This window comes from Myotis lucifugus, unplaced genomic scaffold (assembly GCF_000147115.1).
Source record: "Myotis lucifugus unplaced genomic scaffold, Myoluc2.0 scaffold_19, whole genome shotgun sequence".
Lineage (NCBI taxonomy): Eukaryota > Metazoa > Chordata > Mammalia > Chiroptera > Vespertilionidae > Myotis > Myotis lucifugus.
Genome location: NW_005871067.1, coordinates 3,564,447 through 3,584,069, shown reverse-complemented (window position 1 = coordinate 3,584,069; position 19,623 = coordinate 3,564,447). Strand labels below are relative to the sequence as shown.

At 43.2% G+C, this 19,623-nt stretch overlaps 1 protein-coding gene across 1 annotated transcript in view; it reads left to right on the top strand.

Moving 5' to 3' along the window:
- Positions 1 to 19,623, top strand: part of PARP4 (poly(ADP-ribose) polymerase family member 4) — a 120,651-nt gene that overhangs the window by 15,081 nt on the left and 85,947 nt on the right. The window contains 3 exon segments of the mRNA XM_014452900.2: positions 1,296 to 1,469; positions 7,150 to 7,310; positions 10,380 to 10,517. Coding sequence (XP_014308386.1) covers positions 1,296 to 1,469; positions 7,150 to 7,310; positions 10,380 to 10,517 — 473 coding nt within the window.

Here is a 19,623-nt window from a genome sequence, read left to right as displayed (position 1 = left end):
GAACTTTTAAGAAAACCAGACAGCCTCACCGATGTGACTCAGTGGTTGAGCGTCGACCTATGAACCAGGAGGTCATGGTTCGATTCCCAGTCAGGACACAAGCCCTATCCCCAGTGGGGGCATGCAGGAGGCAGCCAATCAATGATTCTCTCTCATCATTAATGTTTCTGTTTTCCCCTCTCCTTTCATCTCTGAAATCAATAAAAAATATATTTAAAAAAGAAAGGAGCCCTGACCAGTTTGGCTCAGTGGCTAGAGTGTCGGCCTGTGGACTGAAGAGTCACAGGTTCGATTCCAGTCAAGGGCATGTACCTTGGTTGCGGGCACATACCCAGTGGGAGATGTGCAGGAGGCAGCTGATGGATGTTTCTCTCTCATGGATGTTTCTAACTCTCTATCCCTCTCCCTTCCTCTCTGTAAAAAATCAATAAAATATATTTTAAACAAAAAAAAAAAGAAAGGAAAACCAGACATTTCCGCATGTAAAATGTCAGACATGAGAGCTGATCAAAGATTGGCTCATTAGGAAGCCTGTTCCTCTGGGTCAAGAGACTTGTAGCAGGCCTGAGAGACGTGGGTGCTCTTGGTCCTTCGTTAGATACTCAGACCCTAATGTCCTCTGTAGTACCTACTTCAGAACCTTGTGCCTCTGACCATCCGAGGGAAAGGCAGGCAGGTTCCTAGCCCTTTAGAACTTGCTCTTCTTAATTATATGCTATTGAAAAGCAAATGAAAGAAAATGTTCCCAGTGGTCCAACTTGTGCAACTACATTATCATATTTAAATAATACAGACAATTCCTATGTGGAATTAAATGAATTTATTTCAGGGCAAAAATAAAAACAATAAAAAGGTCTCTTGGGATAAATTCCAAAAAGTACTTGTGTAATTTGAAACATGTTTTGGTGGGTTTCGCTCCTGGTTTGATTCTGACATCTTTCTAAATGTCTTATGTGAAAAGCAAGTTTCCTACTATTACATGAGTATTCTTCTCTCTGTGGATGGATATATATATATATATATATATATATATATATATATATATTAGATATTGAAGACTCTGGTTCTTTCCTTTAGTTAAGCTGAGCCCAGTTTTGGAAAACTCCTCATGGCATTATCATCGTAACCAAGATACATCTCCAGTAAACTTTTCATTTGTTTTATGACCCATGCCCAGAAAACTAACCATTGCAACATATCTAACAACTGTTTTAGCTATTTTTATACATTTCTTCACTTTCTCTGTGATTATCAAGATCTAATTTTAGTAAGCATATGTCATCTTCCTTTTAAAGGTAAGCAAGGCAGAGGGAATTCTCCTCCTAGTAAAGGCAGCACTGAAAAGTGGAGAGACTGAAGAACAATTGCAAAAGATGATGAGTGACTTCTACAGATTAATACCTCACAGAGGTATAGCTACTGAAAAAGTTAGCCTGAGACTATTAGCCAAGAAAGAGGACCTCTGCCAGGTAAATCTCTGGAATATAGAATTCCATTTAAAATATATTGGGGGAGCCCAGCTGGAGTGGCTCAGTTGGTTGGAGGGCACTGAAGGGTTGCCGGTTCAATTCTGGGTCAGGACACGCACCTGGGTTGCAAGGTCAATCCCCGGTTGGAGCACATAGAGAAGGCAACTGATCAATGTTTCTCTCTCACATCAATGTGTGTTTTCTCTCTCTCTCCCTTAATGTCTCTGAACATGTCCTCGGGTGAGAATTAAAAAAATGAATAGAGAGAACCAAGATGGCGGCATAAATAAACACCTGTACTTGCTGCCTCCCACAACCACATCAAAATTACAACTAAAAGACAGAACAACTATCATCCAGAACCAAGGGAAAGCTGGCTGAGTGGAAGTTCTACAACTAGAGAAGTAAAGAAGAAAGCGCATTGAGACTGGTAGGAGGTGCGGAGGCCCAGAATGGGCTGGCACCCAGGCACACTGCTTTTTTATCGGGAGGGAGATACAAGCTCCTGCTTGCTCTGAACTTCAGTTCTGGGTGAGACTCTGGAGGACCCAGACACATACGGAAAGAAAGTGAACTGTCTGGCATCGGAAAGGAACGCAAGGGCAGCTTTCTCTCAGAGGTGCTCACAGTGGTCATTGTTCCTGCATTGGGACCTCCCTGGTGCAGGGCTTACTGGCAGCCATTTCTGTTTGCTCTACCCTGGTGATTCCCTGAGACCCCTCCCCACCCAATTTACAACCCCAACCAAGCTGTGTGCAGCAGCTTTTGCATATGAATGGCCTGTCCTTTCTCAGCCTAAAACCTGTCAAACAGGAAGCAGCCTGCCTTGCTTCATAGCTGTGCCTCGTCTGGCACTTCCAAACCTGATACAAAGAGGAGGAATCTTCAGCTCTCTCTGTAGCTCCTGCTGGGTGGTCCCAGGAAGTGGATGACTTTGCACCTCCTTGGAGATCCAAGAGCCAGTGTACCCAGTGGTCAGTATGAGACCATACCAGATTACAACTCTTCACATCCATAAGAGACACACTCAAGGGGCAGACTCAGTGAGCACCAAAGCCCCACTGAAGCAAGTCCTGCCCCATAAGGTGTCTCCTGCACAGCAGCTCTTCCATTGTAGACACAGCTGGTCATCACAGCCAATTGGTCTGGAGGTCAATTCCTCCCAGTGATACCAACAGCAATCAAGGCTCAACTACAACAAGACTGTGCACCCAGTCCACAAAGGGGTGCAATAAGAGTGTCCACCTCAGGTGATTGGGGAGGTTGAGCCACTGGGCCCTATAGGACACCTACCGCACAAGGCCACTCTGTCAACTCAAGGAGACTTAGCAGCTACCCAATACATAGAAACAAACACAGGGAAGCATCCAAAATGCGGAGACAAAGAAAGATGTCACAAAGGAAAGAAATGGAAGAAAACAAAATACTGGATATAGAATTCAAAAACCACAGTTATAAGGTTATTCAAGAATCTTCTAGAAACCTCTGAGGAACTTAGTGAGACCTTCAAGGATCTTAGTGAGAATACCAAAAAAATGGAAAATGACCAGTCAGAAATTAAGTATACACTGACTGAAATAAAGAATAATATACAGAGATTCAACAATAGACTAGTGGATCCCAAGATTCAAGTCAAAGATTTGAAATATGAAGAAGCAAAAAACACCCACCGGAAAAGCAAAAAGAAAAAATAATCCAAAAATATGAAGATAGTGTAAGGAGCCTCTGGGACAACTTCAAGCGTACCAACATCTGAATTATAGGGGTGCCAGAAGAAGAGAGAGAGCAAATATTGAAAACCTATTTGAAGAAATAATGACAGGAAACTTCCCCTACCTGGTGAAAGAAATAGACTTACAAGTCCAGGAAGTACAGAGAACCCCAAACAAGAGGAATCCAAAGAGGACCACACCAAGACACATCATAATTAAAATGCCAAGGGCAATAGACAAAGAGAAAATCTTAAAAGCAGCAAGAGAAAAACAGTTACCTACAAGGGAATACCCATATGACTGTCAGAGGATTTCTCAACAGAAACTATGCAGGCCAGAAGGGAGTGGCAAGAAATATTCAAGGTGATGAATAGCAAGAACCTACAACCAAGATTACGCTACCCAGCTAAGCTATCATTTATAATTGAAGGTCAGATAAAGAGCTTCACAGACAAGAAAAAGCTAAAGGAGTTCATCACCACCAAACCAGTATTATATGAAACTAGAGGCCCAATGCATGAAAATTCATGCACTGAAGGGTGGGTCCCTCAGCCCAGCCTGCCCCATCTCACAGTCCGCGAGCCCTCAGGGGCGGGAGGCAACCCGGCAATCAGGAGAAGGCGATGCCCCCATCACACCTCTGCTGCTGCCATTGCCGGCAGCGCAAGCCTCAGCCGACCTGGTTACCTGAGCCTCGGGTGGCCCTGGGCAGCTGGGTAGCCACCATCTGAGGCTTGCCTGCACCTTGGGCCCACCCTGGGTTGCTGGGCAGCCAACATCCACGACTTGCCTGCGCCTTGGGCCGGCCCTAGGCAGCTGGGCAGCCGACATCGAGGCTTTCCTTTGTCTCAGGCTGGCCCTGGGTGGCCAGGGGGCTAAGGGCAGGTCTGGCCACACTGTGTGCCTGCCGCCCACCCGGTTGGGCTGAAAGGACTGTGGGACTCCAGCAGGGCTGAGGGGACTAGGCGCTGCCATCTTGTGGCTATGGGCACCTCCATCTTTGTGATGATGACAGTCAATTTGCATATTCCCTCTTTATTAGATAGGATGCTGAAGGGTATTCTTTAAGAATAGGAATAAGAAGAAAAAGGTAAAGATAAACAGTTATGAACAACAAAGTGACAACAAATACATGTCTATCAACAAGTGAATCTAAAAATCAAATGAAGAAAAAAATCTGATAAATAGAATAAACTGGTGAATGTAATAAAATCAGGGGCATGAAAAGGGAGCAGACTGCAAATTCTTGGGGGGGAAAGGGGAATGGGGGTGCGGGAAGAGATTGGACAAAGATCTTACACCTATGGACAAGGACAGTGGGGGGGGGCAGGGACCTGGGGTGAAGTGGGAACCAGGTGGAGGGGAGCTATTGGGGGGGGGAAGAGGATAATCTGTAATAATCTGAACTGAACAATAAAGATTTAAAAAATAATAATAAAATAAAAATAATAAATAAATAAAAATAAAATACATTGGGATAGGTGTTTTCAAATCTGATGAATAAGATAACACTGAATCATAGAAATTATCTATAGAGTTTGCTCAAAAATAAATTGCTGAGCCATTTTAGAATGCATTGGGTCCTTGTGGGAGTTTTTGTGAACCATATTTCCAAACTGTAATGTATTGGAATAGTAGTACAGTTGCAAATATGTTTAGAATTGCTACCCTGTAAAATAATTTTTCACATAAGGAGATGAGTTAGGATTCTTTCTGCAAAAAAACAAAGTTGCAACTGACTTGAAAAAATGAGGACATTTATCATCCCGTATAACAAGGGGTCCAGATGTAGGGAGGCTGCTGTTCCAGTTCACTTCAAGGTTACACCATACGCAAAAATAAACTCAAAGTGGATAAAGGACTTAACGGAAAGACAGGAAACAATAAAACTACTAGAGGCCCGGTGCATGAAATTTGTGCATGGATAGGGTTTCTAAGCCTGGCTGGCGATCAGGGCCTTCCTTCATTCCACACTGCCCCCTGGTGGTCAGCGCACATAATAGCAAGCGATGGAACTCCCAGTCGAACTCTCGAGGGGACACTTTGCAAATTAGCCTTTTATATATACAGATTAGAGGAATCCACAGGCAGCAAAATCTCAGACATATGCCAAAGCAATATCTTCACTGATATAGCTCCTAGGGCAATGGAAACTAAAGAGAAAATAAACAAATGGAACTACATCAAAATAAAAAGCAAAAGAAACCATCCACAAAGCAACAAGAAAGACCACTGCATGGGAGAACATATTTGCCAATGTTATCTCCAATAGGGGTTTAATCTCCAACATTTACAGGGGACTCACACAACTTAACGAAAGGAAAATAAACAACCCAATCAAAAGGGCAGTAGACCTAAATAGATACTTTTTGAAAGAAGACAGAAGGAAGGCCAAGAGACACGAAAACAGGCTCAAAGTCACTACTCATCCGAGAGATGCAAATCAAAACAACAATGAGCTACCATCTCACACCTGTCAGACTGGCTATCATCAACAAATCAACAAATGACAGGTGCTGGAGAGGATGCAGAGAAAAAGGAACCCTCGTGCACTGCTGGTGGGAATGCAGACTGGTGCAGCCACTGTGGAGAACAGTATGGAGTTTCCTCAAAAAAACTAAAAATGGAACTCCCATTTGACCCAGTGATTCTACTTCCAGGAATATATCCCAAGAAACTAGAAACACCAATCAGAAAGGATATATGCACCCCTATGTTTATAGCAGCACAATTTACCATAGCTAAGATTTGGAATCAGCCTAAGTGCCCATCAGCAGATGAGTGGATTAAAAAACTGTGGTACATTTACACAATGGAATACTACACTGCTATAAAAAGGAAGGAACTCCTACCATTTGCAACAGCATGGATGGAACTGGAGAGCATTATGCTAAGTGAAATAAGCCATTCAGAGAAAGATAAATATCACATGATCTCACTCATTTGGGGATTATAATGAACAACATAAACTGATGAACAAAAACAGATCCAGAGACAGAGAAGCATTGATCAGATGCTCAAACCTCAGAGGGAAGGTAGGGGAGGGTGGGGGTAAAGGAGAGAGATCAACCAAAGGACTTGTATGCATGCATATAAGCATAATCAATGGACACAGACACCAGGGGGTGGGGGTGAGGGCATGAATGGGACTGGGGTGGGGAGGCAATGGGGGAATAAGAACACATATGTAATACCTTAATCAATAAAGAAAAAAAATCCCTAAAAAAATATATATGCCACCTATTGTACAGGCAGATTTTAATCAAGAGCTTTGGTTCTAACCGGTTTGGCTCAATAGATAGAGCATCGGCCCGCAGACTAAAGGGTCTTGGGTTCAGTTCTGGTCAATGGCACATTACCTCTGTTGCAAGCTTGATCCCAGCCCTAGTTGGGGCATGTGCAGAAGGCAACAGATCAATATGTCTCTCTCACATAGATGTTTCTCTCTGTCTCTCCCCCTCCCTTCCACTCTCTGAAAATCAATGGAAAAATATCCTCGGGTCTCAGGTGAGGATTAACAAAAATAAATAAATAAATAGCTTTGGATAATAGTCCTGGCTGCTGTGGCTCAGTGGTAAGAGCATTGGCCCACACACTAAAGGGTCTCAGGTTCAATTCCCAATAGAGGGCACATACCTTGGTTGCATGTTCATCCCTGCCCCAGTCAGGGCACATGTGGGAGGTGGGAGGCAACCAATTGATGTGTCTCTCTCACATTGATGTTTCTCTCTCTCTCTCTCTCCCTCATACTCTCTCTCCTCTCCTTTCCTTCCACTCTCTCTAAAAAATAATAAATAAATAAATAAATAAATAAATAAATGGAAAAAAATATCCTCAGGTGAGGATTAACAAACAAAAAGCCTTGGAGAATAAAGGTTATTTTCCAATCTTTTTGAGAAAGAGTAATGTGATATAAATATTTGCATATGTGGTAATTCTAACATCTGTGTATCATTTTTTATCCACAGCTAATAAGAGACATGGTTAATGTCTGTGAAACTAATCTGTCCAAACCCAACCCGCCATTTCTTGCCAAATACCGAGCTTTGAGATGCAAGATTGAACATGTGGAACAGAACTCGGAGGAATTTTTAAGAGTTAGAGAAGAGGTATTGCAAAATAATTGCAGGTAAGCATAAGGAAACGGGTGTGGATCTGTTCTTCTGTAATGCTTTTTCAGATATGGATACAAAGCCGATTGCCACAATTACCTAGATACATTAATTCTCAGTAATAAGATAACTGTTGTGATGACCAATTACTTTTGTATGTGTTTATAATAGGCAGTATGCTATGCTTGAAAACACTCCCTACTATTCTGCTCGGATTTCAAAGTTACCCAATCTTGATGAGAATTAAATTTTAAAAATTTAAATCAAAAGGGTATTTAAGTTTGTGTTTGAAGGGTGTTACATAAGAAAATGCACCTAAATTAAGATTTTAAAATACAAAAAAATATGTGTATGTTCATAGCAGCACATGAATCATAAATGCTACAAATTAGATCTCGTGTAAGTTTTGCTGTTGTTAGGAGTTGGTTTTCTAGCACTCCACTAGAACCAGACCCAGCCATGCCTCCCTGTGGATGGATTCAGACCTATCTCAAAATATGTTCTGTCTTCCTTGGGTGATCATCTTCAAATTCCATTCCCAATACCACTTCCCACCCACTAAGATGGTTATATTTTTAAAAGTGGAAAATTATACGTGTTGGTGAGGATGTGGAGAAATAGGAGCCCTCACACATTGCTTGTGGAATGTAAAGTGGTGCAGCTGCAATTTGGTGATTCCTCAATAAATTAAACACAGAATGATCGTTTGCCTCAGTAAGTTCACTCCTCCTTATAGACCCAAAAGAACTGAAAACAAGTACTCAAACAGAGACTGTGCATGAATGTTCATAGCAGCACTATTCAAAAGCCCAAAGGTTGAAACAACGGAAATTTCCAAAATTGTGGTATATACATATAATGGAATATTATTCAGGCGTGAAAAGGAACGAAGCACTTGCACATGCTGCAACACAGACGCACCTTGAAAACATTTTGTTGAATGAAAGAAGCCAAACATGGAGTCAAAGGGAAGGGAGAGCTACGTTCTTAAGAGCTGAGGAGGGGGGTGTAGTTCAACCATCTAATGTGAGTCAAGCAAGCCCTTAGAGATCTCACCTCCTGCCCCCAAGTATTTATACAACAAAGGTGGGCCTCTTCCTAGGGAGAGATTTTGCTGCTGGGAAAAATTAGATTTTCTCCATTTCATTTCACTAATGATTTTTTAAATAAATTTTTGTTCTAAAATTTATATTCTTTGTTGAAAATTTAGAGACTATATAAAAATATGAAGAGCTCTGGCTGGTGTGGCTCAGTGATAGAGTGTTGCCTGCACACCAAAGGGTCGCGGGTTCCATTCCCAGTCAAGGGCACCTACCTGGGTTGCAGGTTATCCCCACCCCAGTCAGGGCATGTGCTGGAGATAACCAATTGATGTGACTCTCTCAAACTGATCTCTCTCTCTCTCTCTCTCTCTCTCTCTCTCTCTCTCTCTCTTTCTCTCTCTCTCTCTCTCCCCCCCTTCCCTCCCTTTCACTCTCTAAAAATCAATGAAAAAATGTCACCGGATGAGGATTAACAACAAGAAACATGAAGAGAATGAAAGATCACTCCAAATCTTCCCACCCAGAGATAACCCAGAGATTATATAACCACTGTAAATACTTTGGTGCTGTAGAACATATTCCAAATTGAATTATTGATTCTTCTCTTCACCCAGTAGTAGGCCAGCTCTCTGAATAAAAGTCCTGATTTATAATATTTGCTGATTTCTGTGGTGTAAATACTCCTACCATAGCTCATATCAAGCTACTGACCCGACACCACTGAGTGTGGAGCTGGGACGACGTGCTCAATAAGCTTTCATAACCCCTTGGTACCTACAACTCTTTCCCTCAGTAGTACCCCCAGACTTTCCCCTTGTTTCCCCATTTTAGCCACCCACCCTGAGCCACTGATGATTCTCTCTGCCTCATCCCCACATCACATGTTCTGTCTGTTCTGCCTCCAAATATCTGGTTAAAATTCACTGGTTTTCTTTTACAATGCTGCCATCTTTAGTGCAGAACACTGTTATCTCGTTTATACCAACCACCCTTCCTGATGTTCTTGCCACTCCTGCTCTATCCAATGTTTTCCTATAATGAGCAGTTAGATCTTTAAAATATGTAGTACACCAGTGGTTCTCAACCTTCCTAATGCCGCGACCCTTTAATACAGTTCCTCATGTTGTGGTGACCCCCAACCATAAAATTATTTTCGTTGCTACTTCATAACTGTAATTTTGCTACTGTAAACAATATGTAATTATATATGTGTTTTCCGATGGTCTTAGGCGACCCCTGTGAAAGGGTCATTCGACCCCCAAAGGGGTCGCGACCCACAGGTTGAGAACCGCTGTACTACACCATTTTCCAATACATGTCACCTCCAAAGAGAGGCCTTTCTTGACCACCTCTCTCTGAACCTGGTTGGTTTGTTGTTTTTTAATCCTCATCTGGAGATATTTATTCCATTGATTTTTTTTTTTAGAGAGAGTAGGAGTGGGGAGAGAGAGAAAAATATCAATGTGAGAGAGACACATCGATTGATTGCCTCTCACACTTGCCTCAACTGGGGCGGAGATGAACATGCAACCAAGGTTGGTGCCCTTGATTGGCAATTGAACCCTCACCTATTCCGTCCTCAGACCGAACACTCTAACCAGTGAACAACCGGCCAGGGCCTGGTTATTTCTTTAGTAGCACTTAAAATCAGGCATTTGTTAACTTGTTGATTTTTATCTTTCATTAGAATGTAATCTCCATGAAGTCCTAGAGACCATGTTATCTTATTTCCAGTGCCTGGCAGAATACTTGGCACAGAGTCTAATCATTGAATGCATGAGTGAATGAATGAGCGTATATATGATAATATTTTGGATCATACTATGCATATAGTTTTATAACCTATTAAAATTTATATTTTACTATAAGTTTTACTTCATAGCTTTATTTATTTTTGAGTGTGATTTTTTTTTAATGGCTGGAATGGCTGCATAATATTTTGAAAATAAAATGTGTTATGATTCATTGCATCCGACATTGGGGCTGTTTTGTGGTTTCTGCTGATAATGATTTTTCACTTTGTTTTTCTTCTAATTCTTACAGTAAAAGCCCAGTGGACATCCTGCAGATATTTAGAGTTGGCAGAGTGAATGAAACCACAGAGTTTTTGAGCCAGCTTGGCAACGTGAAGCCCTTGTTGCATGGCTCTCCTGTGAGAAGCTTTGTGGGAATCCTGTCCCGGTAAGAGTCCACCATCTTCACTTGCCAAGCTTTTCAGCCTCACAAATGTGAAGTGTCTTACATTTTTTTTTTACAAGCAAAATTTTTTAAAATATATTTTTATTGATTTTAGAGAGGGAGAGAGAAGTAGAAACATCCTATATAATAAAAGCCTAATATGCAAATTGCCCCTAAACTGGAAGTTTGACCAGGAGGTGGGGCCAGCCCACCAACCACCTGTTGCCCCTCCCTCTGACTGGCCCCGCCCCCGATCGCCTCCCCCCTCCATCAGGGACAGGGCCGGCGGGCCAACCTCCCATGTCTCCTCCCCCTGGCCGGCCCGGCCCAATTGGTCCCGATCGTGGCGGGCTGGCCGGACCCCAACCGTGCACAGATTTGTGCATCGGCCTCTAGTTAATAATAAGAGAGAATTTTTAAAAAAATATATTTTATTGATTTTTTACAGAGAGGAAGGGAGAGGGATAGAGAGTTAGAAACATCGATGAGAGAGAAACATCGATCAGCTGCCTCCTGCACACTCCCCACTGGGGATGTGCCCGCAACCCAGGTACATGCCCTTGGCCGGAATTGAACCTGGGACCCTTGAGTTCGCAGGCTGATGCTCTATCCACTGAGCCAAACCGGTCAGGGCAAGAGAGAATTATTGATCGGTTGCCTCCTACATGCGCCCTACTGTGGATTGAACCCCAGCATGTGCCCTGACCAAGAATGGAACTGTGATCTCCTGGTTCATAGGTTGATGAACTAAGCCACAGTGATCGGTCTCAATTTTTTTATATATGACATGGGTCTTGTTAGTTAATATCAGCCAGCTAACTGTATTCCAGAGGAAATTGAACACTTTAAGTTATAAGTACCTGGTATATAATTTAAATAATGTGTTTATTATTATATATACTTTAAGTGCAATGTATGGATATGAATTGCTTCTTGAAGACAGTATCATTGAAGAAAGGTGATTATCAGCCCTGGCTGGGTAACTCAGTTGGTTACAGTGTCGTCCTAATATATGCCCATGTTGTGGGTTTGATCCCCATCAGGGCACATACAAGGATCAACCCATGAATAACTGGAACAACAAACCCTTCTCTTCTCTTCTCTTCTCTTCTCTTCTCTTCTCTTCTCTTCTCTTCTCTTCTCTTCTCTTCTCTTTCCCCCTCTCTCTCTAAAGTTCAATAAATAAAAATTTAAAAGATAAAGGTGATTATCTATTTTACGAGTTTTCCATGTGTATCTAATCTAAAGATAGTCCAAAATTTAAAGAGAAAGATCTAATTAGAGTGTCCAGATACTATTTAACACCACTATGGTTTTCTGTTTGTTTGAATAAATACTTAATATTGAAGCTTAAATGAAGTCATAGGAAGCAGAGGAAAATATAATTTAATCTGGATCCTTAATTAAATACGTAATAAGAAACTTAAAAAGAAACATACAAGATCCATCAGGAAAAAACTTTCCACAGCTGTTGAGGGATCCAGAAGACACTTGCACTTATCAGAAGGATGCCAATTTTTCTTGAATTAACCTGTAAAATTAATGGTATCACAGTAAAAGTCCTAACAAGATTTTCTTAAAAGAAATAAAAAGCTGATTCTACAGCACACATTTTTCTAAAAATTTGACATTGCCAGGGTTGAAAACAAGTAATGAGGGAGGATTAACCAGTCTACACATTAAAAATACATTACAATGCTATATTAATTAAAATGTGAGGTGGTGCCTAAATAGATGAATGAACAGAATAAAGAGTCCACAAATACACAAAAGCAGAGTATTTAGTGTATGATAAAAGTAGATTTTATTTCTGTGGAAGAAAATCATTTCTTCAGTGCTATATATTGGGATAAATGGATAACCACCTGGAAAAAAATAGAAAATTGGACCCTTATCTCATTTCTCACTTAAATAAACTCCACATAGAGTAAAGATTTAAATATTAAAATAAAACTGTAAAGGTACTAAATGAAAAACAGGAGAATATAAAAAAATAATGATCTTAGAGTGGGAATGGTTTTTCTAAGAAGGACTAAAACCCAAAGCCATTTTACAAAATTAATTCCCCCTCATAATACAAAATTCAAACAGAAGGTATTTGTATACTAAAAGGCAGACATCTCCTTTTCCCACTTTCCCAGAGATAAACGTGAACAATCTGAATGCCCACAAGTCCAATAGTAACTACAATGATCTTGAGCAGGGGAAAAGTGCAATTGGTGTTGGGCTTAAACATTGTCTGGCTGAGCACTGAGGGGGTTGGGCCTGAAGGATGCTGAACCTAGGGACAGGAAAAGTGGCCAGCAAATCAGGGCTGCTCAAGACAGTGATGAGAACCATTCACCAGTGAACAGGCCATCGCCTGGGTCATTTTCATGGCACCTGGAACTCCTTCTGTGGGGTTACTTTGAAAATGTATTTTTTTCATTTCATGCTATTTATTTGTTGTCTTTTAATTGGTGTTTTTTATTTTTATTGTATTTTTATTTAAAAAAATAATATTTTAATAAAAATTAATATTTTTTCTTGAACATTAACTTACCAGACACTGAATAACTGCACAAATTAATAAGCGTAATGCAAATAAACCTATTTTTCTTGTTCTCCAAAAGTGAAATATTTCCTATTGCGCACACCAAACAAGTCAGTCCAAGACTAATGATGTGGCAACCGGCTGCTAAAATATTCACTGCTAGTATTAGTGGAGAGAAATGGTGTACCTGCCCATAAGACACGTAAGGGAAATGAATGCAACACAATTATAGTAATCAGTCATTAGCGAATGTTGTAGTTCGTTATTAATAATTATGTATAACAGGATATTGTAAAAATTAAGTTACAAAATGTTTTTTTGAAATTTTTTTGTATTTTATTTTTTTTTAATCTTTATTGTTCAAAGTATTACACATGTCCCCTCCTCCCCCCCCAATTGACCTCTTCTAGCCCACATCCACCCCCAACCCCCACCCCAGGCCTTCACCCCCCTATTGTCTGTGTCCATGGGTTATGCATATATGCATACAAGGTCTTTAGTTGATCTCTTCCAACCCACCCTCCCTCCCCCGCCTTCCCTCTGAGATTCCACAGTCTGTTCCATGCTTCTATGTCTATGGATCTATTTTGTTTCTCCATTGATTTTATTCCTTAGATTCCACATATGAGTGAGATCATGTGGTACTTGTCTTTCTCTGACTGGCTTATTTCACTTAGCATAATGCTCTCCAGCTCCATCCATGCTGTTATAAATGGTAGGAGTTCCTTCCTTTTTTATAGTAGTGTAATATTCCATTGTGTAGATGTACCACAGTTTTTTAATCCACTCATCTGCTGATGGGCACTTAGGCTGTTTTCAAATCTTAGCTATAGTAAATGGTGCTGCTATGAACATAGGGATGCATATATCCTTTCTGATTGGTGTTTCTGGTTTCTTTGGATATATTCCTAGAAGTGGTATTACTGGGTCAAATGGCAGTTCCATTTTTAGTTTTTTAAGGAAACTCCATACTGTTCTCCGCAGTGGCTGCACCAGTCTGCATTCCCACCAGCCATGCATGAGGGTTCCTTTTTCTTCGAATCCTCGCCAGTACTTGTCATTTGCTGATTTGTTGATGATAGCCATTCTGACAGGTGTGAGATGGTACCTCATTGTTGTTTTGATTTGCATCTCTCGGATGATTAGTGACTTTGAGCATGTTTTCATATGTCTCTTGGCCTTCCTTCTGTCTTCTTTCGAAAAGTATCAATTTAGGACCGTTGTCCATTTTTCAATTGGGTCGTTTACCTTCCTTTTGTTAAATTGTATGAGTTCCCTGTAAATGTTGGAGATTAAACCCTTATCGGAGATAGCATTGGCAAATATGTTCTCCCATTCAGTGGGCTTTCTGTTGTTTTGTTGATGGTTTCTTTTGCTGTGCAGAAGCTTTTTATTTTGATGTAGTTCCATTTGTTTATTTTCTCATTAGTTTCCATTGCCCTAGGAGTGGTATTGGTGAAGATATTGCTTTGGCATATGTCTGAGATTTTGCTGCCTGTGGATTCCTCTAATATCTTTATGGTTTTCCGTTTTACGTTTAAGTCCTTTATCCATTTTGAGTTTATTTTTGTGTATGCTGTAAGTTGGTGGTCTAGTTTCATTTTTTTGAATGTATCTGTCCAATTTTTGAAGAGACTGTCTTGACTCCATTGTATGATCTTGCCTCTTTTGTCAAATATTAATTGAGTATAGTGGTTTGGATCGATTTCTGGGTTCTCTATTCTATTCCATTGGTCTATATGTTTGTTCTTTTGCCAGTACCAGGCAGTTTTGAGAACAGTGGCTTTGTAATACAGCTTGATATCTGGTATTGAGGTCCCTCCTACTTTGTTCTTCCAAAACTCAATCAGGAAGAATAAAAAAACCTGAATAGGCCGATAACTACTGATGAAATTAAAACAGTAATCAAAAAGCTTCTAGCAAACAAAAGCCTTGGACCGGATGGCTTCACAGGGGAGTTTTACCAAACATTCAAAGAAGAACTAAAACCAATCCTTCTCAGACTATTCCAAAAAATTTAAGAGGAAGCAATGCCAGTTGCTGCTGCTCAGTCTTGGGTCTTCTTTTGGAAGTTTTGGAGCTCTCTGACCAGCTGCAGTTTGTTAGGTTTTATGCTGCGAAAGGACGGGCCATTCATATGCAAAAGCCGCCGCGCACAGCTTGGATGGGGTTGTAAATTGGGAGGGGCTGGGTCCCTGGGAATCACCAGGGCGGAGCAAACAGCAATGGCTGCCAGTCAGCCCTGCATTAGAGAGGTCCCCATGTCCTCACAATCTGTGCCCCGGCGCAGGAACAATGATCGCTGCGAGCACCTCTGAGAGAAAGCCGCCCTCATGTTCTAGCCCATTGCCAGACAGTCCAGTTTCTCCCTGTATGAGTCTGGGTCCCCAGAGTGTCGCCCGGTACTGGAGTTCAGAGCAATCGGGAGCTTGTATCTCCCTCCCGATTGAAAATAAACAACAGCGCACCCAGTTGCCAGCCTGTTTCGCATGTGCCTCCGCACCTCCGCACCTCCTCAACTTCGCACCTCCGCACCTCTTACCAGTCTCAATGTGCTTTTTTCTTTCCTTCTAATTGTGAAACTTCCACTCAGCCAGCTTTCCTGTGGTTTTGGATGATCGATGTTTTGTCTTTTACTTGTAGTTTTGATGAGGTTGTGGGAGGCAGCAAGTACATATTTTTACCTATGCCATCTTGGTTCTTACCCTATGTCTTTTGATTGGAGCATTTAATCCATTTACATTTAATGTTATTATTGATAAGTACTTGTTTGTCACCATTTTTATTTTTTATGTTTGTGTTCCTTCTTGCCTTTCTGTTTCTTCTTTTTACAGCAGTCCCTTTAGCATTTCTTGCATTGCTGGCTTAGTGGTAATAAACTCTCTTAGCTCTTTTTTGTCTGTGAAGCTCCTGATTCCACCTTCAATGAGGAATAATAGCCTTGCTGGGTATAGTAATCTTGGTTTCAGTCCCTTGCTTTGCATCACGTTGTTTATTTCATTCCATTCCCTTCTGGCCTGTTGTGTTTCTGCTGAGAAATCAGTTGCTATTCTAATGGGAGATCCATTATAGGTAATTTTCTGTCTCTCTCTGGCAGCCTTTAAGATTCTTACTTTGTTGTTGATGTTTGCCAATTTAATTATGATGGTTCTTGGTGTTGGTCTTTTTGGGTTCATCTTCTTTGGAACTCTATGTGCTTTTTGGATTTGCATGGATTTTTCTTGCCAAAATCAGGGAAGTTTTCTGTCATTATTTCTTCAAACAGGTTTTCTATTCCTTGCTCCACTTCCTCTCCTTTTGGTATTCCTATTATGTGGATGTTGTTTTGTTTCATGTTATCCCAAAGCTCCCTTAGGCTCTCCTCTTGCTTTTTAAGTTTTCTTTCCAGTTGCTGCTGTGTTTGTGTATTTTTTCCTACCTTGTCTTCTAATTCATTGGTGCGGTCCTCAGCCTCTTCTAGTCTACTGTTTAACCCTTCCATTGTGTTCTTTATTGCAGCTATGTTATTCTTCATTTCCTCTTGGTCCCTTTTCATGTTGGTGACATTCTCATTCAGCTTCTTGTAATTCTCATTGAGTTGTGTGTATTTGTCATCCAGCCTTTGAGCATCCTTATAACCATTACTCTGAATTCTTTCTCTGACATTTTACTTGCCTCCATTTCATTTAACTCCCTTTCTGGTGATTTCTCTTTTTCTTTCCTTTGAGGATTGTTTTTTTTGTCTCCCCATTTTTTGCTCTAATGTTTTAATTGTTTCTATGTCTTAGATCCAACTGCTTTTGGGAGTGGTGCTACTGGTGCGATCTCTCAGGACTCCTAGGCTTGGTGATCTAGTGGAGGTCCCTACTTGAGCTATTTGGGTTCTCTTGATGTAGTTGGATCTTGAATGTTACTTTCTTATTCGTGGATGAAATCTCATCATGGATTGGCAATGTGACTCACCCCTGGCTTTGTTGTGCAAGCTGTTTTGGATGTGATTGTGGTTCTGGCTCTTGTGGAAAAGGTTGTTGAGGTCTCACTGGTATGTGCTCACTGTGGGTTCCCAGAGTCCACGGCCCGGGAAGGAGTCTCGGGGCCTGAGACTCAGGTACTGTGACTTTGGCTGGTGTGGTGTGACTCTTGCTGGATTAGTGTCACTCTGCAACTCACTATGAGGGTCCCGGAGCCCATGACATTGGGGGGGGGGGGCAGGTGTCTTATAGTCTGTGGTTGAGGTAGTGAGACTCTGGCCAAAGTGATTTCCCTCTCTGAATTACGAGGGGGTTCAGGATCCAGCAGCTGAGGATGTGGGGATCTCGGAGACTATGGTTGAAACAATGTGACCTTGTCCAGGGAGGCAAGTCCTCAGTAACTCACCAAGATGTCCAGAGGTAGGTAGCTGGGAGGGGGATGTCGTGGATCCTGCTGAGGGAGCCATGTGCCCTTGGTTGGAGAGGCACACACCTATGGGCATCTCATAGAGGGTCCAGGAGCCGTCTGCAAGGGATGTATGCTCGTGGGGCCCACACACTGGATTGGAGCCATTGTGGTGTGCCACCGGCCCCGTGGAGGGAGAAGTCCCAGATTCTGCTTTGGGGGATGTGTGCCTTTGGTTGAATACACATGTCCAGCTGCTGCTTACAGAGGCGCCCAGGAGCTGTCTGCTGGAGCAGTGGGTTCAGGGGGTTCGTGTGCTGGAGCGGCGCTACCGTGGGGACTGGATGCCAGTGGCCAGGGTTGTGCCTTGCAGCGGTTCAGAGAAGCACCTAGGGGCCGCCTGCTGGGGCAGCGGACTCAGGGGGCTTGTGCAGTGGATCAGTGCAACTGCAGTGACTGGAGGTCAGCAGTCGAGGAGGGGGAAGTCTGTGTTTCTGCTCTTGGGGCCTTGCGCTCTTGGTTGGATATGAGTGCACCTAGTAGAAGCTCACAGAGGCACCCGGGAGTCGCCTGCTGGGGCAGTTGCTTCAGGGGGCCTTCGTGCTGAAACCACATGATTGCGGTGTCTTTGGGTAGGCAGCCAGGAAGGGGGAAATCCGAATTTCTACTGCCAGGTCTGTGTGCTCTTGTTTGGATACAAGTGCGCCCAGCAAGGACTCAAGGAGGCACTCAGGAGCCGCCTATAGGGGCAGAGGGCTCAGTAGGCTTGTGTGCTGGAAAGGCACAACTGTGGTGTCTGGAGTTCAGCAGCCAGGGAAGGAGAAGTCCCAATTTTTGCTGCCTTGTGTCCTTGGTTGAAATTGCGCGTGCCCAGCGGGGGCTCACAAGGCACCCAGGAGCCGCCTGTTGGGGTGGTGGGGCTCAGGAGGCCTGCGTACTGGAAAGGTGTGACTGCGGTGTCCAGCAGTTGGCAGCTGTGGAGAAGGAAGACTCAGTTTTTGCTGCCGGGGCCTTGCGCCCTTGGTTGGATTTGTGCATGCCCAGTGGTTGCTCACAGAGGCACCCGGGAGCCGTTTGCCAGGGCGGCGTACTCAGAGGGGCCCTTGCGCTGAAGCCGCATGACTGCGGCGTCTGTGTACAGGCAGGAAGGAAAGTGGAAGACCAAATTTATGTTGCCGGGCCTGAGCACGCCCACTGGGGGCTCAGAGAGGCACCCAAGAGCTGCCATTGGGGTGGTGGGCTCTGGAGGCCTGCACTCTGGAAAGGCACAACTGTGGTGTCCGGAGGTCAGCGGCTGTGGAGTGGGAAGACTCAGATTTTGCTGCCGGGGCCTTGCATCTTTGGTTGGATTCGCACACACTCAGCTGCGGCTCACAGAGGCATCCAGGGGCCATTTGCCAGGGCGGTGCACTTAGAGGGTACCTTGTGCTGAAGCCACATGACCGAGGTGTCTGTAGGCAGGCAGCCAGGAGGGTGGGAAGTCCGAATTTCTACTGCTGGGGCCGTACACTCTTGTTTGGATATGAACGCACCCAGCAGGGGCTCACAGAGGCACTCAGGAGCCACCTTTGGGGCGATGGGCTCAGGAGGCCTGCACGCTGTGTCTGGAGGTCGGCAGCTGTGGATTGGGCAGACTCAGTTTTTGCTGCTGGGGACTTGCATCCTTGGTTGGATTCGTGCATGCCCAGTGGTGGCCCACAGAGGCACTGGGGGCCCTTTGCCAGGGCGGCACACTCACGCACTGATAAGAGCGCACCCAGTGGGGGGCTCACAGCGGCACCCAAGAGTACCTTGTGGGGTGGTGGGCTCAGGAAGCTGCATGCTGGGAAGGTGCAATTGAGGTGTCCGGAGGTCAGCAGCCAGGGAAGGGGAAGTCGCACTTACTGCTGCAGGAGCCGTGCAGCCTCGGAGGTGGATGTCCTAGGGTCTGCAGGTCTGCGGGCGGGACAGCAGGATTTTGGCTGGAGTGGCTGTAAGGTCACCGGCAGTGTCCAACGCCAATCTGGGTGGTGGTGCTAATGAGTTCCTCGGTGTTTTTATTATTTTCCAGCTTTATTGAGGTATGATTAACAAACACTGTATGTATTTAGGTTGTACAATGTGTTTTTAAAAAAAAATTTTTTTATTGATTTCACAGAAGAAGGGAGAGGAAGAGAGAGATAGAAACATGAATGATGAGAGAGAATCATTGACTGGCTGCTTTCTGCACACCCCCTACTG